Source organism: Solanum stenotomum, chromosome 2 (genome assembly GCF_019186545.1).
Source record: "Solanum stenotomum isolate F172 chromosome 2, ASM1918654v1, whole genome shotgun sequence".
Lineage (NCBI taxonomy): Eukaryota > Viridiplantae > Streptophyta > Magnoliopsida > Solanales > Solanaceae > Solanum > Solanum stenotomum.
In genome coordinates this window covers 29380207-29406757 of record NC_064283.1, presented here as the reverse complement: position 1 = coordinate 29406757, position 26551 = coordinate 29380207, and the positions used below count along the sequence as shown (strand labels likewise).

At 38.1% G+C, this 26551-nt stretch overlaps 1 protein-coding gene across 1 annotated transcript; it reads left to right on the top strand.

Moving 5' to 3' along the window:
- The first annotated feature begins 6304 nt into the window (after positions 1-6304).
- LOC125856507 (60S ribosomal protein L5, mitochondrial) lies at positions 6305-8387 on the top strand. The gene has a single exon (XM_049536068.1). The coding sequence runs from the start codon at positions 7056-7058 to the stop codon at positions 7602-7604; it is 549 nt and encodes a 182-aa protein (XP_049392025.1). The 5' UTR covers positions 6305-7055; the 3' UTR covers positions 7605-8387.
- The last annotated feature ends 18164 nt before the right edge of the window (positions 8388-26551 follow it).

The window sequence follows — 26551 nt, the reverse complement described above, 5'->3', positions numbered from 1 at the left end:
AGCATTATTGTGTTCCACTTTATTTTATTTTCGATGGTGAGTGTTTGAGAGCTAATTATTGGGCGATTCTTGTGGAAAATCATTGCACTAAGCTAGGAATTTTTTGGAGACATCATAAGGGTCAATATTCTGATAAGAATTTCTCCCACTTGTAGTCTTTGTTTCCATAGACTTTAAAAGAGAAAGCTAACTTTGAAAGGAACCCCTCTGAGCTATATGTTTTAGAAATCTGCTTTGCATGTCTTGCCTCTGCCTTATCAGTTCTCAAGTACTTTAGCCAGAGAAATTACCTGATTTGTTTTGCATCCACCAACTTATCCCAATCTTCAATTCATGTTTAATGAATACATTATGTAGTAACTCTTCATTCCAACTCCCTATGTCATCAAGGATTTCACCTTCTCCATGTGATAATAGTTATCAACCTCAATAGGTAAGTAGTAATTAAGAGCATCAAATTTATTTCATTGTCAAACAAGATACTTGAATAACCACATCTAGATTCCCACCAAATCTCTTGATCAAACAGATTTCTAGTTTCTACCATGAACTTCCACACTTGAGACCCTCCATTCCAATTAACAATTTGTGGTCTATGTCTTTTGAAATATTTATTCCAAGAAAAAATAGCCCACATAGACTTATTTGTTCTAAAAGACCAACATAGTTGTAACACCTCAGAAATTGATAAGTGAGTTGGAAGCTGAAAAGTTACAGAAACGTTATTAGTGTCAGTTTGAACAAGACCTCCTACAAATTCGTAAATGATGATCGTAGAAGCTGAGTTGGAAAATTGAAAATGCCAACTCCCAGATGAGTACCTACGAACCAACATGACGGTCCATAGGAAGTTGTACAGGTCGTAAATCAGGGTAGAAGGGATCTATACTTAATTTTGATGAACCTTAGATCTACAGTTGGTATTATGGATTGTACAAAGTCCTACGGTCCGTAGCCCAGGACTCGTAGAAAGGAGAATGGACTTAGGGGAAAGTTAGACCATGAGTTGCACGAAAGGGACCTACAAGTCATAGGCCGTTCTACAGATCGTAGACCCTGGACTGTGGAATTTGATCTAGAAGTTAGTCTCCAATAGTCTTTCTACGGTTGATCAATACGATCCGTAGAAGCCTGTAGGGACCGTACTTGGTGCTTGTAGAAGTGGACCTATAGTTCTTAAGTGGGGTTAGTTTAGTCTTTTCCCACCCCTTCTAAGTGCTAGTTTGGATTAACTTATTTTTTGGTACTTTTGATTTTTAGGTAGTTTTTTTTTTGTTTTGGGGTGTTTGGAAAGGTTATAAAGTGCTTTTAAGCACCCACTTTTAGACCAAAAAAGTTTTAAAATAAGTCAAAAGTAGGGTACCATCTACTTATGACTTTTAACTTTTGACTTACAAGTTATTTTTTATAAGCCCATCAAAATAGGCCCTATATCTAAATCCCAAAGTTTTTACACTTAATTAAGGTCCCTATCAGTGTAGTTTGACCCTAAAGCTCTCATAAACACTCCCAAGACTTAGAGCAACGATCCAAGTAGAGAAAGCTAGTATTTTCAAGTGTTCCTTTAAGTTCTTCAAGGTTCCTCAAGAACTTCGTTCTTCCAGGTATGTAAGGTTATTCATAGTGTTGGAATAAGTTCATCCTCCACCCTACATATAAATTCAGTCAGAAAGAATTAAATCCAGTATTCTACCCAAAGTTCCATGAAATTTTAAATCTGAATTGTGTTCTTATTTCGAGTTCTAATTTCTTAATTATGAGATTATGATACTTTATGCATTGAGATACTTGTATTGTTGTTCATGCTTATATTTTCACATTAACCTTAGTTGATGAGATATTGTTGAAAGTAGTTGTGCAATTATTTCCTTGTATTGATTTTGGAATTTTAAGAGAGTCTAAGAGTAATTTTAAAGCATCATTGAGAAGAGTTTTAAGGGAACTTTAATGATCTCAAATGTATTATTTTAACATTTATAAAGAAAGTATTATTTCCAGAAAAGCATAAAGTTTCACGACCCAAAGTATACTCTAGGCGTAACATGACATATAAAACCCTGAGAGGTCCACAAACCACTTAGCATACATCATACAATATAATAGAAAAAAAGATTTCCAAAGAAACAGTTTTATATCATAAATGAGTTTGACAACAGTGGAATTCTAACATAAGTCTCAACAAGACATCTAATACATCATAAGAAAAGTGATTGGTATGTAACCCATACATCACATACAAAGTCTGAAAATGGAAATGACATAAAGCTATAAAAGTATCTCGGTCCTCAAAACATGAGGACTCACCAATCTTCAAAGCCAATAGAACCAACTAGCCACAATTATGGAAGGTAGGAGCGTCGGACCCTATATTAGTGAAACAATATAGGCACAAGTATGCATTAGTATATGGAATGTACTAAGTATGATAACGATGCATAATTATGAAATCATGCTAAGAAGGACTTTACATGACAAGTAATGACCAAGCTTAAATCATGAGAGAAAAGGGTTAGAAAACATAAGTCATAACCATGGTCAATGCAAGTTAAACATCTTTAAAACACTTGTGAGATACTTTCATAAAGTAACCTTAGTTCAATATTGTGGTAAGTTTATAATATAACCGACATAAACCATGTGAGCTATAACATGGAATTCGATGTCTATCCCACACCGAAAAGATATCCTTACTTGTCAAGGTAAGAACCGTAAACTTCTAGCTTAGGTGGATTCACTAGTTATGTCTTTCTAAGACAAATCCTATGGGGGCACGTAGTTAGGGACAAAGGATATTTCTTCTAGAGACCGGATCTCTACTAATGGAAGAGACTTCATCTCAAAGTCCTCTCGGTGCTAAGTAAAATCTCATGGAATAGTCAGAAATCATATTTGTAGTATCATCCATGGAAGGATATAATTAAGCCACCAATCAAAGCTAAAGTTCATTTAGAATAGCTCCTTAATCATGATTCAACTTAGGTGAGAAAGCATTCTAAACCTTACAAATCATTTATGTGAGAAACCTTTTGAAACAACAACAACAACATCGATGCTTTACTGTCAAAACAACCTTAAATCATTTATATCAATTTCATAAAAGAACATGCATGTCTTCATGAATTCATCTTTGATAGTTCATAATCTTTATCATATAATCATAGTCTAGAAATCATGGATCATGCATGGGTTCATGTGAATTCAACTCAAAAGCATATAATTACTTCAATTCATGCATAAAAAGATAGAAAATAATCAATTAGATCATAATTGAAAAGAACCCATGAAGATTGAATAAAACTCTAACTTTGATTTGAGAATCTAACTTGGAAAATTAGAGGTTTTAGGAATTCTGTGGAGGAAAGGACTCTATAGGTGAATACTAACATACCTTAGAGCTCACTGCCCAATTGCTATGGTGAATTTGAAACCTTGGTGCTTGAAGCCCTAATTTGCTCTTGCTTGACTTTGAGGAAATTTGGAGGTGATGAATTTGGAGGGAATTTAGGAGTTTAGGGGAATGATTTATAATGGGTAGTTTTAGGGCCTAAAAGACTTATATATGGCTTAGAATTAGGACCAAAACGACCTAGTTTAGGCATTAATAATTTAGGAAAAAGACTCAAAAGCCCCTTAAAATTAACTGTCGAACCCTTCTACTGTTTGGACATACGATCCGTAGGACTTTCTACGAACCGTACTAGTCAACCGTAGGAAAGTACAAAACATTTAGAATTGGACCAACTTTGACGAAACCTGTTTAAGACTCATAGGTATTCCTACGATCTGTAGACACCAGCCATAAAAACCAACTTAACCCTCAAAATTTCACTACGTCTAAGACTTACCTACGAGACCTATCAACGACTCGTACAATGGTTGGCCGGTCGTCCTGTTCAACCGTAAAAAGAGGTACTGGTACTTGACTTTTCAAAAAGTTATTTTCCCTCTTCTACAAATGTCATATACGGCTCGTAGAAGTTTTTACAATTCGTAGATGGGGACCCGTAGACACAACCTGCAGCCCAAAAATCCCTTTCTTCCTTTTCCAAAATTTGAGGTGTTACAATATCTCCCCCTTGGGAACATTCGTCCTTGAATGGGACTCATGCTGTCATGAATAGAGTAGGAGAGAAACTAACAACCCAACATGAATGCAATTTTATCAAAATACACATAACCAAGGAGGAACATCGAGTCTGAGCTAAATCATATTCAAAATATCATTTTATAAGACATACATGCAAATCAGAGTCGAATGCACATAACCATGAAGTAATCAATCAAGCTAACTCATTTCCTCAAAGATCAATTTTTTTTCATAAGCATGCATGCATGAGGAAACATAAGAATGACTAATACACATGAATCCGAAAGAATGAACCATAAAGAGCTAAATACCTCAAGCTTGAGTAGGATTGGAGGGAAAGAGATGGGGATAACAGGACATCATATCGACCTCGATCTCCCAAGTAGCACTATCAACCCTTTGATTCCTCCACTACACTTTTAAGGATGCAACTTCCTTATTTCTCAACTTTTTAACTTGTCAGTAAAAAATCTCAACCAGAACTTCTTCATAAGAAAGACTCTCATTTATACCAAGACTCTCCAATGGTACAATAGATGTCGGATCACCAACATATTTCTTCAACAAAGAGACATTGAAAACCGAATGCACCAATGCTAAGTCATTAGGCAAATCAAGTTCATAAGCAACATTTCCAATGCGCCTCAAAATTTGATATGGGTCTACATATTGAGGACTAAGCTTTCCTTTCTTTCCAAACCTCATTACACATTTCATAGGTAAAATTTTCAAGTAAACTCAATCATCTACCCCAAATTATAAATCTCTTCTTCTAACATCGACATAGGACTTTTGTTGACTTTGAGCCATTTTTAACTTTTCTCTAATAAGACAAACTTTCTCCATAGCCTCATGTACCAACTCGAGACCTATCGAAGTACCTCACCATCTTCAAACCAACTTATAAGTGATATACACCTCCTGCATAAAGAGCCTCTAATGGAGCCATACCAATACTTGAATGATAGCTATTATTGTATGCAAACTCAATCAAAGGCAAGTGATTATCCCAATTAACCTTGAAGTCTATCACAAAAGCTCTCAACATATCTTCCAAAGTTTGAGAAGTACGCTCCGCTTGCCCATAGATTTTAGGATTAAAGGTTGTACTAAGCTTAATACAAGTACCAAGGCCCTTATGTAAAGACTTCAAAATTGAGAAGTAAATTAGGTACCATGATTGGAGATAATGGATAGGGGCACTCCATGCAACCTAGCCATCTCATTTAGATACAACTAGCATAGTCTTCCGCCAAATAGGAAGCCTTGATGGGAATGAGATGAGCCAACTTCGTCATACAATCAACAATAACCCAAATCAAGTCATGTTACTGAAGGGTATGGGGTAAACCCACAATAAAGTCCATATTCAGATCTTCGCACTTCCAAGTAAAAATTCTAATGTCTTGGGATAAACCTCCCGGCTTTTGATGCTCAACTTCCACTTGCTCAAAATTAGGACACTTAGCCACAAATTTCGCGATATCCTTTTTCATCCCATTCCACCAATAGACCTCCCACAAGTCACGGTACATCTTGGTAGTTCCCGGTAAATGGAATGTCTGGAACTATGAGTTTCTAATAAGATTTATTCTCTCAAGTAATCAACATTGGGAACACAAAAGAAACCTTGATACCAAAGCACACCATCTTCCCCTCGTGAGAAAGCCTTAACAGACTTTTTAAGCACCATTTCCTTCAGTTGAACCAAAATCAGATCAAGACCTTGCTTGACTTTCACATATGACACAAAAGACGATTTTGAACCATTATGAACCATTATGAACCATAACACCACCTTCATCAGAATCAACCAACCAAACACCCAATCAGACCAATCTATGAATATCACAAACCAATTCCTTCTTATAATCCTCAATATGAGCAACACTACCCATTATTAATCAACTGAGAGCATCCACCACCACATTTGCCTTGCTCGGGTGGTAAATGACACTCCATTGTTTTGACTACTTGGCTCCTATCTCATTGGATTGGCTTTGATCCCTACCTTATTATGGAGAGGGTAAAAGGTTCTTTTTACTCCATGTTTAACGTGCTCTTTTTAGGATCTTTGGTTTGGAAATGCCTATCCTTCTTCTTTCGCTCGTCGCTTTGGTAGGATGTTGCAGCAGCTTGCACATAGATGATAATTTCGCTGGAGGAAGGGCGGTGGATTCAGTGTCAGGGTAGGATAATTGGGAAAAGTACCTCAATTTATTGGAGGAAAATGACTCCGCCGCATCAGCCTCTCCCCCGTCGTCCTCTTTTTTCAGAGGACTTTTGGACATGTTCCCTGCACTGGACCTTGGAGAGGAGGTGCAGCAAGTGAGCCCTACTCATTCCATTTCCCAAACGGATCTATGGAATTCACCTTCCTTGTCGGATCCAACCCTAGGTCAGGATAATCAACCGCCCCTCATCCCAGAGCTCTACCCTCCGCTTCTCGATGACGACACCCGTCGAGCGGAGCTCGCGAGGAGGTTAAGAACCATTTTATAAGGGAAACTTATAGGGAAGAAATGATAGACTCTGTTGTTGATACGCAAGTGCAGATTGAAAAACATATTCAAGCTGCACTTGTGGGACGAGATTATTCGGTTGAGTCTCTTCTTGTGAAGAGGCACCAGATCAGGGGGATCATCTTCTCCCCAATGGGAGAAGCTCTTAGTGAAAGGACTTATGCTTTGCACCTGAAGGAGATTCTCTAGTTGGGTACAGTGCAATGCCTTCCATTTCGGCGGGTTGAAAGGGCCATAAAGGACTTAAATCTCTTTCTTGGACTTGAAAGAGCGTAAATTCTTCCCTTTTTATCCCAATTTCCCACTCTTTCTGTGAGGCGAAACCTCACCACACTACACTACACTTCGACACAAGAGAAGAGGACCGGGTGCTCTGTATCTTCGGGGTAGGAGTTGGCGGTCTTCTTTAAGAGAACTTCAATCTAATACTCATTATAGATCAACTCATGTTTCCACTTTATTTTCAGTACGAGGATGTATCACGTCAGGATCCGTTGCTCAAACCGAATCACGCCAACGTTATGGAAGTTCCTGGATCGTGTAAAATAATAGTAGTACCAAAGACAACACCTTCTATCAAAAATGGAAAATTGGTTATGGAGATTTTGTGCGGCCAGAAATTAAAACAAAGGGCTTCAACAGGAAAGTCATTTCAATCTAATCCATTCTTGGGGTCAAATAAAGACAAAAAAGGATATGTCAGTAACCTACCACGACAAAGCACACTTCGAGGGCATGAAATGTCACATTTTTTTGTCAGAATATCCACAGTAATGTCTCTGTTAGATTCTCCGCTCGAAATAAGGGAAAGGTCAATTCAATTCTCGATGGAAACAAAATTTTGCGAATTCTCCCCCGAATTGGAAAATTATTTCGATATCTTCGAACATATTCGAGGGTTCAATGTTACTATTGTAACTTCGACCAACACACTAGATGAGACTTTACCACCGTGGAGCGGCTTTTTGCAAAAAGATGAGGGGGAAACTCAGTAAGATGTCGTAGAAGCGAAATATACGAGATCACAAACGTAGATTGCTCACGGCTAGACTAAATATGAATTGAGACGAAAGCTTTATAAAGCCCTTTGTAAAGATCCCGATATTCCTATGCAGGACAAACATCGTTCTACGTTGTCTAAGTTGCCAAGAAAGAGTTCCTTTGCACGAGTAAGAAATCGATATATTTACACGGGCCGCCCTCGTTCCGTATATGAGTTCTTCCAAATTTCTCGTATCCTTTTTCGTGCATTAGCATCTCGAGGTTCTTTGATGGGCATAAAGAAATAGTCTTGGTAGCAACCACAAAACCAATAGAACAAGGGTTCGCTCCACAACAGGTCTACAAGCAAGGTAAGTAGGTCCATTACCAGCCGGCTCCGGACCAAAAAGACCTAACGGACTAATCCCTTATTTAGGATCGTAGATGCTAACGGGGCGGGAATCGAAGTGGGGGACCCCTGTACCGCTTGTGTATATCTCATGTCAAATATGCTCCCCAGGCATAGACTATGTACAGGGTAGTACTCTTGGAAAGATAGAATATCACCACGTGAACATAACATGTAATGTTGTTACGAATGTAACTCCCGAAGGATCGACCACTATTCTAAATATAGTAAGGCGGAGAACTATTGTTCAGTGGAGCGTCGGAGTGCGGAGGTTAGTCCCATCATTGAAGTCAGGGTGTGGGACTGAGCCTTCCGAATGAGAAAGAAGAAAAGTGCTTAGTTTCGTTGGAAAAACCAACGCAAATATCATATTGACTTTCTCTCGCCCTACTTCTAAAGATAGATAGAAAGGGTTGGAGAGAATTTCAGAAAGTCATTCTATCCTTTCTAAAGCTGAGCAAGGCACCCCCCTCCCCCTTAGAACAAAGCCCACCCCTCTTTTCCCCCCTTTAATGAAGGACCCTCACCTCGCTTCCTATTCATTTGTGGGTCTGGACCCGATTTTTTTTTTCAATTTTGAGAATCAACCAACGGAAAAATCTGTAGCCCAGGTGACTCACAGCCTCCCTCTCGCCCAAATAAATGAAATGGGATGAATCAAATCAATAAGATTTTTGATTGATTCAGGGAGCCACGAAGACAAATTTAATCAAGAAAATGGGGCTTACTTTTCTTGAGGCTGATTCATTTGAATAGGATGAGCGAGAACCCCCAATTTCTTAGGGGTCACACTCTGTCCCGCTTGGTGTACGAAATCTTCTATCCTTTTTGAATTCTTTCTCCCACACACCCTTTTTGCCCTCTTTCATCGAGGAGGAAAGAATAATCTTCCAAGTGGACAAAGACCTAAATCTCCATTAGATTCATTCCTAAGCTTGCTTTGTTGCAGCAAGATGATCAGTCCGAGAGTGCTGGAGAGAAGAGAAAGCGGTAAAAACCTCTCTTATTCAGTCACCGAGAAGTCAGACGACTCTTCAGTAACCCATGGTGATTCGACCCCTTCGACACTTTTTTTGCTGTATACCCCCTCCATCCTTCGGAGGTGGAAGAAATAGTACTCACATTTTAATACATAGTAGGTCCCCAGAATGCTAAAAGGTGGGGGAACAAAAGTTGTCATGATAGAAAAGAGAAAAAAAGAAATGACTATAAGGATCCAACAATTCTCTCTTCTTAAACAACCTATATCCTCCACACTTAATCAGCATTTGATAGATTATCCAACCCCGAGCAATCTTAGTTATTGGTGGGGGTTCGATTCGTTAACGGGTATTTGTTTAGTCATTCAGATAGTGACTGCCGTTTTTTTAGTTATGCATTACACACCTCATGTGGATCTAGCTTTCAACAACGTAGAACACATTATGAGATATGTTGAAGGGGGCTGGTTGCTCTGTTATATGCATGCTAATGGGGCAAGTATGTTTTTCATTGTGGTTCACCTGCATATTTTTCGTGGTCTATATCATGCCATTTATATCAGTCCTAGGGAATTTGTTCGGTGTCTCGGAGTTATAATCTTCCTATTAATGATTGTGACAACTTTTATAGGATATGTCCTACCTTGGGGTCAGATGAGCTTTTGGGGAGCTACAGTAATCACAAGCTTAGCTAGCGCCATATCTGTAGTAGGAGATACCATAGTGACTTGGCTTTGGGGTGGGTTCTCCGTGGATAATGCCACCTTAAATCATTTTTTTAGTCTTCATCATTTACTCCCCTTTATTTTAGTAGGCGCCAGTCTTCTTCATCTGGCCGCATTGCATCAATATGGATCCAATAATCCATTGGGTGTACATTCAGAGATGGATAAAATTTCTTCTTACCCTTATTTTTATGTAAATGATCTAGTAGGTTGGGTAGCTTTTGCTATCTTTTTTTCCATTTGGATTTTTTATGCTCCTAATATTTTGGGGCATCCCGACAATTATATACCTACTAATACTATGTCCACCCTGCCTCATATTGTACCAGAATGGTATTTCCTACCGATCCATGCCATTCTTCGTAGTATACCTGACAAATCGAGAGGTGTAGCCGCAATAGCACCAGTTTTTATATGTCTGTTGGCTTTACCCTGTTTTAAAAGTATGTATGTACGTAGTTCAAATTTTCGCCTGATTCACCAAGGAATATTTTGGTTGCTTTTGGCGGATTGCTTACTACTAGGTTGGATCGGATGCCAACCTGTGGAGGCACCCTTTGTTACTATTGGAAAAATTTCTCCTTTAGTTTTCTTCTTGTTCTTTGCCATAACGCCCATTCTGGGATGAGTTGGAAGAGGAATTCCTAATTCTTACACGGATGAGACTGATTATACATGATTAGTGAGAAATTCTTACACCAATCATTTACGAGTGGGTATTACACCAAGAATTTACAAGCGGATCGAGGAATGAAGGGAGAGGAATTTGAATAGAAAGAAAGAGACGTATTTTGAATTAGAGTAAGGGCACGCTAAGACATTCCTTTTCATGCTTTCGATCTGCTTACTTTGAATAAAGAGAAAAAAAAGAATAGATAGGCGGAAAGGCTTTACACAAGACCACAGAGCGAGAGAAAGCCTTTGCTTACCTGCTTAACCGTACCCTCCTATCATACCTATATAGCCTTTTCTTCAGTTATATCCAGTTTCAGTTCTGCTTCCAACTACCGATGGGAGAAGGCTTGGACGTATAGCAAGATTAAATAAGAGGTATTGCATACGGGAATGATATATGAAATGAAAGGTTGGAAATAGAGCTGGAGATGAGCGCTAGCCAATGGTTAAGACTTCAGAAAGCATCTTGGCAATTACCAGTAATGCCCCTATCGACCTCAGTCTTGTTTTTTGCTAGCTTGAGTTCATAACTTTACTATTTATCATTAAACATAGAATATCCCGACTTTGCTAGCCAGAACGAAATGGACATATGAGCGATCAATTACGAGAGCTCGACCGATCAGACCGGGAAGAAGAGAAAGAAAGGTCAATCTCCGAAGGCCTTCGCAGAGGTGAGCTTTAGGGGGTAATACTTTTTGTGGTCTTGCACATGGAAAAGTCAAGTATTCTACGCAGGCTTGATTTACCAGAATTTTTGCTTCAAAGAATGCTTTCAAGCTAGGAATTTAAGCACGAATAGATTTATTTGACAATTAGTTGGAAGTCAGGTATGCCTATTCTACATAAACTAAGGTGCTAGGTAGATCGTAGATTGCCGAGTATGAATTCGATTCTAAGTCGGAGAATGCCCATGAATAGGGTCTTATTACAGAATCCACAGTTTAGAAAGTAGCCCTAGACAGATCATTGCTAAAATGAGAGCTGGTAATTTCTTGCTAATCAGGTGCTATCATCGTATTATAATGATTATTCCGACGTCAGAGCAGACGGGACTACCAATCCCAGAGTGAATTAACCTTGTTTGTACTACTACCTTAGTTTACTAGACCTTGGGGAATTGGCTAGTTACCCTCACTCTGCGTGGCAGCCTGCCTACGTTTTGTCTTTTTCCTACTAAGACCTTATAGTTTCCCAGTCTTTCTCCGCCTACATGCCCCCCAAAATCAAATTTGCTTTTTTCTTGAGGAAGGTTCATCCGTTTTTGTTTTCGAATAAGACTAAGGCGTGACCGAGGGTCTCTTTGTGGTGGTCTTTCACCATCTTCCTTTTGTTTTGATTGGCCTATATCTTTGAATCCGGTCTATCGCTATTCCCACAGTCCCTTAGTCCCGTACCGCCTGTCGGTCTATCTCATATTCACAAAAGAAGGAACTTGCTTAATGACATGCCGAAAGTGTAATTAAGTAGGCGCTGGTCGTAGAATAGTCTTTTCCGTAAGTGTTGTTGCAGTTGTAGAACCACTGGCCATTGATTCTTCCTCGCAAACCCTTCATCCCCGCTGTCTGGCTCTCTCATAGTCCAAAGCTAATTCAATAGTATCCGCCTTTGAGGAAAATACCGAATAAGTCTTTGAGCCATCCTAATAAATCCTCGTAGGTAGTGCTCTTGGTCGGCCTTCAATCAGTTTATCAGCCTAAGGCTTCGCTCTATTACCTGTGTTGTAAGCTTTCCAGTCTTTGAAGTAAGGTTCAATGCTAGTAAAAAAGCTTTTGCTTCGTGGGTCTATCACCCCAATTGATTTTGTTAGGAAATTTTTTATATGAGTATGCCCCTATCCCGTAAGCCTTCCATCGTTGCAAGCCCCTTCCATTCGGCCCAAGCTTTCTTTCGATTACGTCTGCTTCCAATTTTGTTATTTCGTTAGCCTTAGTTAGTCGTTTAGTCAAAGCCGTACGTATGCCCCTTTTGAATCATTCTATCATTCAAAGTAGGAGCTGGGGTTGTGGGCAGAGAACTATTGGTATATCGAGTTCATGTGCTTGTAGTTGGGTTACTACCATCCCCCTAACCATTAGTATCACGCTTTGTGAAGTGTCTCTCTGGTATTGGGATAACTTCAAGCCCCTTAGCTCGCTTGTATCGGGGGGATCTTACTTCACCTCTTTTCTTTAAGTCACTTTCCAGGAGGGAAAGCAGCAAATAAAGAGCACTATCACCTTACTTAACAAAGGGCTTATGCAAAAGAGCACCGCTTCCCCGAGAAGATAATCCGCTTTCCTAAAATCCCTACTTTATTGCTCTAGCTCTTGACTCATATGGCACTGAAATTGGATAGGTTCACGCTTAGGCCTGGTTATGGAAACTCTTTAAGAATAGGAAACTCCAACTTAAACAGGAAGGAACTAGCCTGGAACTATATGTAAGGGCACTCTCATCCACTGGTTGCAAGGAAACAACTGGATTGGCTTTTCTAGTTCTCTTTAAAAGAGACTGCTTTCAAATTCACTTGCCCTAGAACCTCATTTTTTTTATATTGATCTAGAATCAACTATTCCTAGTTTTTTTTATTATTCCTAGCTAGAGAAATGAAACTAATCTCGAGATCCAGAAACCTATCTATATGTTTAGCCTTAAGCAAAAGAAATCTCGTTAGCCCTACCATAGAAACTATTACCTTGACTTGGATTGAAAGGAAGAACTTAGGACTTTGGGACTTACCCTAGGACTCTAACCCCTAGCATTCCAATTGAAACTCAAGGAGATGGAACTGAACAGGCTTAGGCCCCTTCCCTCTTTCAAGGGGACTAGAGGGAATGCAACTACTGAGACAATAACTTAAACTAAATCCCGAGAGAAAATAAAAGATTAGTGAGGTAAGGTCTATAGACTGTAAGGCAGAAGGCTTGAAAGGAAGAGCACTCCTACTTACTTTTGGGAGAAATCCTAGACACCTTAGACTCCGGATCCTCGGTAGGACTCTTATTTGATAGGCATTAGGGGATTTGAGGTTTTGGCCTGCTGCTTCCATCAGTCTCCTATCCTAAGTTTCTTTCTCTGCATGAATCAAGTCCTTCAAGAGTTCTAGCCAACTATGTTGGCGAAAGATTAGATTCTTTTGCTTGAACACATATTGCAAGCTCTTATGGTCGGTAAAGACATCAACATGGACATTATACAAATAGTGTCTCCAAATTTTTAAGGCAAACACAATCATTGCTAGCTCCAAATCATGGATAGGATAGTTCTTTTCGTGAATCTTAATTTGCCTTGAAGCATAAGCAATAACCTTCCAATTTTGTCTAAGAACACACCCTAATCCAATCCTTGAAGCATCACAATAAAAACAAACCCATCAAACCCTTCTGGTAAAGTCAACATCGGAGCGGAGGTAAGTCTATCTTTCAACTTTTGAAAACTCTTCTCAAACACTTTCGACCATGAGAACTTAACTTTTTTTTGTGTCAATATAGTCAATGGAGAAGTAATCGAAGAAAACCTTCCACAAACCTTCTATAATAATAGTCAAACCCAAGAAACTTTGAATATCCGAAGGGGATAGTGGTCTAGTCCAACTCTTAACTACATCCGTCTTCTTAGGATCTACCTTTATACCCTTACCAGAAACAATGTGACCAAGAAAAGCCACGGATCTCAACCAAACTTGCATTTACTAAACTTAACAAATAGTTGTTGGTCCTTGAGGACTTGAAATACAATCTTCAATTGATCGGCATGCTAATCCTCACTCCTTGAGTAAATCAAGATGTCATCGATAAACACAATCACAAACATGTCTAGATATTGTCTAAACACTTTATTCATCATGTCCATGAATGTGGTCGAAGTATTAGTCAAACCAAACGACATTACCAAAAACTCATAATGACCGTACCAAGTCCAAAAGGTTGTCTTTAGAATGTCATCTTCCTTGACCCTCAATTGGTGATAACCTAATCGGAGGTCTATCTTAGAGAAGTAACTCACTTTTTGGAGTTGATCAAATAAATCATCTATCCTTGAAAGAGGATACTTATTCATAATGGTAACCTTGTTCAATTGCTAATAATATATGCACATGAAAAGTGAACCATCCTTCTTATGAACATATAAAATGGGAGCACCCCATGGAGAGATATTCGGTTGGATGAAACCCTTATCCAACAAATCCTTTAATTTCTCTTTCAATTCCTTAAGTTTTGCCGGAGCCATACGGTAATGAGGAATAGAGATAGGTTGCATATCTGGGAGAAGGTCAATACCGAAGTATATTTTACTTTAGGGAGGAACACCGAGTAGATCATTGATAAACACTCCTGGAAACTCATTCACAACGGGGACCGACTCAAGAATAGGGGTTTCAGAATCCGTATTTCTAACCCTAACAAGATGGTACATGCAATCTTTAGAAATCATTTTTCTAGCTTTACGACAAGAAACAACTGACCCTTAGGCATAGACTTTCCCCCTTTCCACTCTAGGGTGGGTTCATTTGGAAACTGAAACTTGACCGCTCGGGTTATACAATCAATAGAAGCATAACAAGAATGGAGACCAACATCAAATTCTAACATATCAAACTCTACTAGACCAACATGAGTGGCTCTATGGAATAGTGAGATCGGACAATTTCTATAGACTCTTTCAGCCACAACAAATTCACCAATAAGAGTAGAGACAAAAAATGGTCTAACAACACAACTGAATAAACATTAAACCTCATATCCACATATGATGTCACAACAGAAAAAGTAGCACCGGGATCAAGCAAAGAATAAAAATCAAGATGAAAGACTTTCAACATACCGGTAACCACATCGGGAGAACCCTCTTGCTCATGTTGAGTTTGAAGTGCGTAATATCAGTTTTGCTTCAGAGCACTTGAACCCGAAATAGTAGGAGGAGCTTGCCTACCATCTCTTCCCTTAGAAGTAAGTGATAGAAAATCCCTTATCTTGTGACCACTCTTGCCACAACCAAAGCAATCACCAGTACCGACTAAGCATTTATCCTCATGCTTCCTTCCACACTTAGCACAAGTAAGACAATAAAGATCCACCATTGTTTCCTCCTTGAGGCTTTGGGTTAGGCACCCTATCTTTTTTTAACTTTGGAATCGGAGCATTAGAGGAACCTTGATCGGAGGAATTTTATCGGAATCTAGAATGACCATGTCCATCGGACGTTGAATGTGAAAAGTCACCATCACCGATTCTTGCCCTATTTACCTCTCTAGATCTTTCCTTAAGTTTGTCCTCTTATATTTTTTGAGCATGTATCATTAGGTAAGAAATATCTATTTCCTTAATGAGCATGGTGATACAACATTCCTTAACAACCATTTTGGACACTCCCGAAACAAACTTGCTTATCTTTTACCTAGAGTCGGAAACCGTAGTAGGGGCATATCTAGAGAATTTTGTGGATTTCAAAGCATACTCTGTCACACTCATATTCCTTTGACGAAAGTTAGTGAACTCAAGAACTTTGGCCTTCCTCATCTCAAGGGGAAATAACCTATCAAAGAAAGCAACTTTGAGCTTTTCCTATCAAAAGGACTCGCTTTAACCACTTTGTCTTCCTTCAATTAGTTGATCCAAACTTGAGCAACACCCTTAAGTTAATAAGCAACCAATTCCGCCTTTTCCACCAGTGTCACTCCCATGATCATCAAAACCTAATACACATCATCAATGAACTCATGAGGATCTTTCTCAAACTTGGAACCTTGAAACTCCGGGGGATTCTTTCTAGTGAAGTCTCTCAATTTATTTGCCACCGTACCCACTTGTTGCTCCCCAATATACACGTAAGTGTACGTGGTCGCGCAAGTTATATAGATTCTTAAAGAAACGAGTTATAGTTCCCAAGGGACTTATGATCAACTTATATTCACTTAATTCTACAACTAAAAGTAAAAGTAACCTTTTTAAGAGTTGATGATTTATTGTTTATCTAGTAATAATTATGCACTAATTAAACGTAACTAATTGTGAACAACTTTGATAGAATGTTTCAAGCAAGTTAAAAGCAATTCCAGGGCTGTAGCATATACTGAATATCATGTATCAAATTATTAGCTTAAAATTAATTTCAGTTGTCAAGTTACTGGTTTATAGGGTTGATGGTATGATCTAGGTTATACACCTCTCGTCGCCTACCCCAGTTAGCTATCTAACTACATCGCTGAGCGGGGATAAATAGACTAACTGATGAGCATTTATATTTCATCCTATTTCGTAACCAAGTAAGGTGTTCGTCTGGGTGTCACTCCAGAAAACTAATCACCTCAATTTAATGGGTGGAACGAACTCTCTATATTATCTAGTCTATCTAACCTCTCCTCTCCCGATTTTAAGGTTATACAATATATTTATTTTATGGTGCACAAGCATAAAATACTAAAACAAGAATATAGAAGTAACTTATAATGACAACCGAAAATTAATTCAATAACCTTAAATACTCAACAATAAATTCTTAGCTACAGCCCCAAAACTAGGGTGTTTAGCCACTCATGCTATTAGAAAACAAGAAATTACAATAGTTCATACAAATTCTGGAAAATAGAAGAGTTAAAGGATTAAAACCTATTACAAACTTGAATTCTTGCTCTTGCACACTAAATCCAAAGTTGAACGCCAATTATGGAGCCCTGATGATCTATTTATAATAGTAGGAAAAATTGGGAACAAATCCTACTCAAATTAGGAATCCTATATAATGTTTAAAACTTGGCAAAGTCGGCAAAAGATGGACATGTCGCGCCTCTCAGTGCACCTCTCACTTGACGTTGACGTCCCCTCCTTGGTGCGTCTCGCCTCTAAACACGCCTGAGGAGGGACTCTGAAGTACCACCAGTGGCGTGCCGCGCCAACCAGTGCGCCAACCATTGGTGGTTTTTGCCTTGGCCATTTTCTTGCACATCTTTGCTCCTTCTTTCTTCATTCCAACTCCAATTCCTTCGAGTGCTCCTAAAACAACTAATCATGTGTGTTAGTGCACAATTATCACAAGTTATACCAAAAATCAAGTTAACAACTTAAGATCATTCCTCAATCTAATCAATTCATGGGTCAATATAGACAACTTAGGCATATAAATATGCCTAAGATCACCCACATTTGGGCTCATGGGGACCACAACCTCCCTACTGGCTTGAGCCATCATGGCCTGAGCTAACACTTGAAAAACAGCTCGAAACTCCGCATTAATCACTTGTTCGGCTAAAGGGTCGGTTGAAACTTAAAGAGATTCTTGAGGAGCTTGTGCAGCTTCTTGTTCCACATTCTCACCTGCATTCTTTCTAACGTATGTTCTTCGAGGGGTCATATCCTGAAAGCATCGGATAAGGATTAGGAGAGAAACATATAGTCACACTCTATCGCACGACTTTAGAGTAATGAAAGAAGTGGAGTTTCCTAAACATCTTATAGCCTCTTATTTATAAATGTGGTGCACTTCATACTCATGAAAAAGACTCTACTCGATGTGGCTTATGAGACATCCTAGGACCTTTCTAAACCTTGAGCTTTGAATACCAAGTTTGTCACGACCCAAAGTATACCCTAAGCATAACATGCCATATAGAACCTCGAGAAGCTCTACACAAGCCACTTAGCATACATCATACAAGATAAGAGAAATAAGGATTTCCAAAGAAACTGTCTTATATCATAAATGTGTTTAATGACAGCAGAATTCTAACATAAGTCTCAATAAGCCATTGAATACATCATAAGAAAAGTGATTGGGTCATAAACCATACATCACTTACAAAGTCTGAAAATGGAAATGACATAAAGCTATAAGTATCTTGGTCCTCGGAACATGAAGACTCACCAATCTTCTAAGCCAATAGGACCAACTAGCCACGAGTATGGGAGGTAGGAGCATCATACCCTACATTAGTGAAACAATGTAAGCACAAGTATACATTAGTACATGTAATTTACTAAGTATGATATATATGTATAAGAGTTATGAAATCATGATAAAAAGGATTTTACATAACATGCAATGACCAAACTTAAATCATGAGAGAAAAAGAGTTAGAAAACATAAGTCATAATCATGGTCAATGCAAGCTAAACATCTTTAAAAATAATTGTGAGATACTTTCATAAAGTAACCGTAGTTCATTATTGTGGAAAGTTTATTGTATAACTGACATAGACCACGTGAGCTATTCCATGGAATCCAGTGTCTATTCCACACCGAAAATAGATGTCCTTACTTGCCAAGGTAAAAACCATAAAATTCTAGCTTGGGTGGATGCACTAGCTATGTCTTTCTAAGATAAATCCTATGGGGGCACGTAGTTAGGGACCATGAGATTGCTTCTAGAGACCTGACCTCTACTAATGGGAGAGCCTCTATCTCAAAGTCCTCTCGCTGCTAAATAAAATCCCACAGAATAGTCATTAATCATATTCATAGTATCATACATGGAAAGGCATAATTAAGCCACCAATCCAAGCTAAAGTTCATTTGGAAAAGCTCCTTAATCTTGATTCAACGTAGGTGATGAAACCTTTCAACCGTACGAATCATTTATGTGAGAAAACCTTTTGCAACAACAACAACAAAATCTTTCATAGAAGAACATGCATTTCTTCATAAATTCATCTTTCATAGTTCATAATCTTCATCATATTATCATAGTCTAGAAATCATGGATCATGGATGGGTTCATGTGAATTTAACTCAGAAGTATATAATTACTTCAATTTATGCATAAAAAGGTAGAAATAGAATAATTAGATCATAATTGAGAAGAACCTATGAAGATTGAATAAAGCCCTAACTTTGAATTGAGAACCTAACTTGTAAAAAATTGGAGATTTTAGGAACCTATGGATGAAAGGACTCCATAGGTGAATACTAACTTAACTTAGAGCTAAAATCCCAATTACTATGGTGAATTTGATACCTTGGTGCTTGAAACCCTAATTTGCTCCTCCTTGACTTTGAGGAAATTTGGAGGGGATGAACTTGGAGGAAATTTAGGAGTTTAGGGAATGATTTAGAATTTGTAGTTTTAGGGCCTAAAAGACTTATATATGGCTTAGTATTAGGACCAAAATGACCTAGTTTAGGCATTAATAATTTAGGGAAAATACCCAAAAGCCCCTTAAAATTAACAGCTGGACCTTTCTACGGGTTGGACCTATGGTCTGTAGGACTTTCTACAGACCGTAATGGTCAACCGTAGAAAAGTACAGAAACTTTTAGAATTGGCCAACTTTGAAGAAACTTATTTGTGGCTCATAGGTATTCCTACGGGCCGTAGACACCATCCGTAGAAACCAACTAAACTCTCAAAATTTCAGTAAGTCTTGGACTCACCTACTAGACCTATCTACGACTCGTACAATGATTGACGAGCTGTCCTGTTCAACTGTAAAAAGAGGTCTTAGGACTTGACTTTTCAAAATATTATTTTACCTCTTCTATGGATGCCATCTACTGCCCGTAGAATCTTCTACGATCCGTAGATGGGGACCCGTAGACACAACCTGCAACCCAAAAATCTCTTTCTTGCTTTTCAAAAATTTAAGGTGTTACATAAAGAGTTTACAGAAGTATTTCAAACAGATAATGTAAGTTTAGTTATCCCTTAAAGAGAGTCTTTTGAGTATTATCTCAACCAAGTGAGTACTTTATATGAGCATACATATTTATATTTTGGGAGTAGTATTGAGAACTAATTTGAAGTAAGAGTTAAGATAACTCAAACTCCACAACCTACGCTGCCAACCTTGATAGGATCGTACTGCAAGACGAGCAACTCCTCACCTACCTAGATAAGGCTTTTAGTGGATCCATAAGTTAAAATCACATTTTATACTCCGGCAAGGTATAGGGAGACTCTGATAACGAGGGTAAGATGTTGCATTATCACAAGGCTTATAGTGATGGTTATCGGTTATAGAAACTCATTAAGAAAGTAAAATGTTTATAATTTAGTATTTTTTTACCATTGCATCTTATAGTGTAAAGTTTAAATGATTTTTCTTCAAGTGCATGCTTTACTTCAGTTGAGTTACTTTCAGTTTTTCAGTTCAGTTATCTATTTCATTCAGTTCTATCACATACATTCAGTTCTATCACATATCGTACATTCCATGTATTGACATCATTCGATGATGCATAGTTCCATGATGTAGATATATGTATTCATGATCATCAATATGCATTTTATTGACATCACATTACTACACGTCAACTTTTGATGAGGCCTTTTTTCTTTTTGGAGGACTCTTGTATCTTATTGCTTTAGTAGTTTTAATTAAGGTTGTCATGTATCTTGTCCCGATACCTAGCTTTAAACCGTAGAGGCTTCATATATAGATTTACAGATTTACCGAGTCTTTCAGTATTTAGTTTCAGATGTTTTGCTAAACTTGTATGACTTGTATTTGGTATTTTCTACACCTTTAAGATTCAGTAAATTGTTTTAAATGTTTTTATTCAATTTTATGCTTATGTATACTTGAGTTAGTCTTCCGCTAAGTGGTCAGACAGGTCAAGGGTTCGCTTGGGAACCAACAATAGCTTTCGAGTGCCGGTCACATCTAGAGTGTAGGTTTGAGGCATGACAAAAGTTTTGCAAATAAAGCCTTTTACACATCAAACAATAATCTGAAAGTTGAATGAATCTGCTCCGGTTTCAAACCCCGAATAACACAATATTTTTGTTTTATTTTGAAGGTCTTGAATATTACACTTGGGAGGAAAATTTGTAGATAACAGGTAGTTATGGATGCTTTGAAGGACTGTGGTTATACGCACAACTTTACCTCCAAATGATAACTTTTTTTATTCCAAGCCCGAAACTTATTTTGTACTATTTTTAATTAACTCAGAGAAATTGATTTTCCTTTTCTTGGCATGATCGATGGGGCATCTAAGATAAGATGAAGGAAAGTTTGCTCTTGCAAAACTAGTGGTTCCCAACTTCTTGAATACTATTCAAAGTAGCTTTATTAAACATGTAATATAAACTCTTCTCTTTGTTTATTTTATGACCTGATTCTTTCTCATATTTCTCCAAAATATCTATAAACAATACCAAAGATATGTTGTCCGCAGATGCAAATATTATGGTATCATCTGCATATGCAAGGTGATAAATGTTGTCACTCCACTTAGACATGCCAAAACTCTTGAAATCTTTGTTGTCAAACAGATTATTCAAAGCAATTGATAATACCTCAGCAGATAGAATAAATAGAGCAAGTGACAGAGGGTCTCCTTGCTCTACCCATATAGATGAGTGTAACACCCGAAAAACTAGTAGTTGAAACTAGAGTCTTACGAGGGAGTTTTAGAGTTTGATGTAAGGGATAGAATCGTAAAATGACTTTCCAAACTTATGATGAGGGGTTAAGGAGTTAAACATCAAGGTACGACTCCCCAAGGACTAACCAAAGGGGTCCTTGAGGAGAACCCAAAAGCAGCCCCTTAAAACTTCCCAAAAAGGGTCACCTACGGTTGGGACTCACGCCCCATAGGTGGACTCACACCCCGTGGGAACAGGACGTGGGTCAATACCCCATTTGAGGGGCTGCAGACCAGCACCCACGAGTGTGCAGCACGCCCTGTAGACCCACCCACTGTTTGTGGGTTGAGGTCTCGTAGGTAGGGGCTGCTTGGTGTTTAATTATTTTATGTTGGGGGTTTGGGGAAGGTTCTAGAGTTAGTTAGTTATTAAGTAGGGTCGGTTTATTATTAATTAGGCCACTTATATATACCTAATAGACCCTTAATTAGATGGTTTCCAAATCATTAGGGTTTAGGTTTTAGGGCATTAAGGTTTCTTAGAGCTTAGGGTTTATAAGAGTTTACAGTTTAGGGTTTAGGGTTTAGTGTTTCTTAGGGCTTATGGTTTAGGGTTTAGGCCCTAAGGATGAGGGTTTAAGTTTTCTTAGGTTTAGGTTTTTTTATGGTTTATTTTAGATTCACAAAAGAACCCAAATTCTCTCAAGAAGAAGAAGAAGAAGAAGGAAGCTAGGGCAGATTTCTTCCATTGATGCAAGCTTAGTGAGGGATTTGAATTAAGGTATGTTAGATTATTCATATGTGGTTTCTTCCACCCATATAGCCCCCTAGGTTTCCCCCAATTATGAAGACAAAACCTCAATCTAGCTAGGGTTTCTTCCTACATTGTGGTTAGTGTTGAAGTATGACTCCAATCAAGTGGATAATACTTAATTATGATTTATTTACCATTGAATTGTGATATTATGATGAATTTATGTGATTTCGATGTTTAACCCTAGCCTAATTGATGAATTTGATCTTTTGTGGGTTTATGCCATGAGAGGTGAAATTGAGGATTCATAGTTGGTCTTCTAAAATCAATGTCATGTGTAGTAATTGTTCAAGATTAGGAACATATAGACATGAATTAAACTAGACTTTATCATATGTGATGAATCTTGACTAATAAAGTTGAAGTTGAACCTTTATGATGAATTGTGACTAGAATCACTTGATAATAAAGAATGTGGTTAGAATGCCTTGAAATCTAGAAATTTATGATGATTGTAGAGGTAAAGCTTTGAGAGTAGGGCTTGTAGTCATGAATGTTGATCTCTAGGGCTTGAGAGTAAAGCTAATATGATGAAATATAGATGCTAAGGCTTTGAGAGTAAAACCTACATGTGAATAGAAGGCTAATGAATACAATTATGATGAAAGATCTTTACCTACCTAATTCACCTTATGAATAATAGATGGTAGGAAGAGATAGAATCACTTGAGTCATGATGATATCCATGTATAATATAGAATTCTAGATATGATATTAGGAATGAAAGTGAACTTAACATGAACTCACATAGTAATGGTTCTAGAATTGAATGGCTTTTCTTACCAAATTGAACTTAAGGCTAAAGAGCCTTCATACCTAGATCATGGATGGTGATAGTTACTCACACATGGTCTAAAAGAGGTGTTTTAATGAATTAGCATGGATTGGTTGTCAAGGACATCTTTCCATAAAACTTGAGTCGAAGTAGAGACATAATAGTTATCTTGTGGGATTTAGGCCTAGCACCGAGTTGATATTGAAATGATATGGAGTTTCCCACCAAGTTGAGTTTGGTCTTCCAAAATGGGAACTTTCACCTAGTAGAGTCCACATTTCCTAAAGTTTGTCTCATGATATGGAAGCTTTCACCTAGTGGAGTTTTGGGTTTCTAATCTTCATATCCCATAACTACGTGCCCCGTAGGAAAGTTAGCTGGTGGATCCAACTAAGATAATAAACCGGTTCTACCTTAGGCAAGTGGACCAACCTTTAACGGTGTGGGTAACACCGGGAGAGATCATGTGATAGCTCATACGTTCTCATGTCGGTTAAGGCTATATCCCAACTACAACAAGATTAGAAATGAACTAAGATTATGCTTAATGTAGCATATCCTAGAGTTCAAACCTAATGGACTAAGATTATGCTTGAGAAAGCATCTCCTAGGGTTCAAGCTTAATGAACTAAGATATTCTTAAAGAAGCATCTGATAGTGTTCAAGGTAATCATGAACTAAGACATGGTTGGAGAAGTATCTCCAAGAGTTCAAGAACAATGATAAATTAAGATGTACCTAAAGAAGTATCTCTAAATGTTCAAAAGCATTAATGGACTTAGAAATGCTTAAGGAAGTATCTCATAGTGTCCATCTTAATAATGAACCTAGACATGCTTAAAGAAGTATCTCATAGGGTTAACCTAATAATGAATTAAGATGTGCTTAAGGAAGTACCTCATAGAGTTCTAAGGTTTAAAGAGAGGGACTAGTTTCCTACTAAGAAGAATGAGTATGAGGATCTAAAAGTGATACTTAGTATGAATGGTATTATGGGATGCCATTCCTGCATTGCACAAGTATGACTTAAGGTTATTCAAGAAAGTGTTCTCATATATGAGCATGTTTAGATAGGATTGTGCTAGAGTTGCTTCCTTGTTAGTATTGACTAAAGGTGAGAGATTCCCTTGGTTATGAAGTAAGCTAAGAATGAGACCAAATGAATGGTGAGTATGCATATAGTGACTTCAAGTTTATACTTAGTGTGGATGGTATTATGGGATGCTATTTATGCATTGCACAAGTATGCTTTGAGGTTACTGATATACCGTGAGTTTACGGTATTTCTAATGCATTTCACTTACAAGTTGTGTGTGTCTAGGGCCTTTTTGTATTGGTTTTTATGTGTTTTATCATATTTTGCAGGAAACATGTTCAGGCTGGAAGTATAGAGACAGGTAAGAGAAATGCAGAAAAAGGGCATACACGGAGGTGATCTATGGACCGTAGGTCCATTGACGGTCCGTAGGTTATGACCGTAGATCACCAGGCAAGATATAGAAGACAAATCAGGGTAAATCTGACCAAGTGTGGAACCACGGTGGCCATTGACGGTCCGTAGATTGATCTACGGACCGTATTGTTGATCCGTAGATTGATACTGCGAGGGTTCCAGTACCTGATGTTTGAAGATTCCAAGTGTGGAGCTACGGAAGGGATTGACGGACCATAGATCGATCTATGATCCGTACTGCAAGTCCGTCGTTTGCTTCAGAGAAGCTGAATTTTAGAAGTCGAAATATTTTCTATGTCCTGGCTGACGGAAGGGACTTACGGACCGTAGATCCATTGACGGTCCGTAAGTCAGTCTCGTGGAATGAAGACGCGTGCCTGAACAAACTTTCCTTAATTTGTTTCCCTTTTAATTTAGTATTTGTTTTCTATAAATAGGGCATGTAAACCTCGTTTTGGGGGTTAGACATTATTATTCTAGTTTTACTTTGTGACTTGTGAGATTAATTCGAAAACCTAGCAATTATTGATCTCCTCAGTTCGTTTTGAAGATTTTGGCTTTGTAGTTCAATTTGAATTTCTGGGTTTATTATTCTCTTTACGTATGTTCATGATTTCTTCATCTAAAACTATGAATTGTGTTCTTGCTAATATGGGTAACTAAATCCACAACTAGGGTTGTGGGAACCATAAGCGATTAACAAAGTATGAATAGCAAATAAGCAAATCTTGAATAGTGTTTTGCATGCATTGATAATTCTTTCGTTTAGAAGTCTTTTTAACGGTGGCCAACGTTAGAACTTGCCTTGTTACTACTTGTCGGACCAAGGAGGTAATTAACGAGAAAAGAATTATTAACATAGATTTAGTGTGATACTATCTAATAGGCTAGTGTCGATTGGTGTGAAGTAATAACTAAGCCAAACATTGATTATGATGTCTAATATGAGGTAGAGGTAAGGGTTAGTAAATTATACACACATAACCGAACCAAGGTGTAGGGTGCAATTCTCTAGATGTCGGACCAAGGATTTAGAGATACCTAACTTATCACTTTGCATGTAATACACTAGGATAGGACTGTTATTACTAGGATTACTGTGTTATGAGCTTGTGGGGAACACGTATACCCTAGTTATTTCTCTCATCTTGATAACAACCAAAATTGAGTTTTGATTACTGATTACTTATTAAATTCTTACCATTTGTTTCACACAAACAAAACCCCCCATTTTAATTACCTGTTTCTGGAAATAAGTTGACTAATTGAATATATTTGTTGGTTAAAGTAAAGTTTAAACCATTTTCCTCGTGGGATTGACCCCAACCTACAAGTTGGGTTCTGTACTTGATAACGATCGCTTATACTTCTGTAGAGAGGTGTAATTTGAGCGTATCAAATTTTAATTTTGGCTCCGCTGTCGGGGAATTTTGGCTTTTAGATTTATTTTAACTACATTATTGAACGTTAGTCAAATATTTCCTAATTTTTTTACCTTTACTCTTTGTTTTTGTCTCTCTCAGTTTCTGACTCTAGTGTATGCCAAGTACACGGAGCTAGGGTGAACCACTTACTCCTTACGATCCAGAGTTGAACCACACTTTGCGAAGAATGAACAGTCCAAGTGGAGGAAATCTAGGTGATGCAGTTGAGTTACAATAACAAAGGGTAGTTGGTGAGGACAACCAGGTTCAAGCTGAAAATCGATTGGGAGATGCGTTGAGGGTGCAAGATCCACTAGGCCCACGACAACACGACAACTATCGAGGCAACATCAATATAGCAGACTCTGATGGACCTATTGTCCTATCCCCTCTACCTCCAGGGCACACATTTGTGGTGACTAG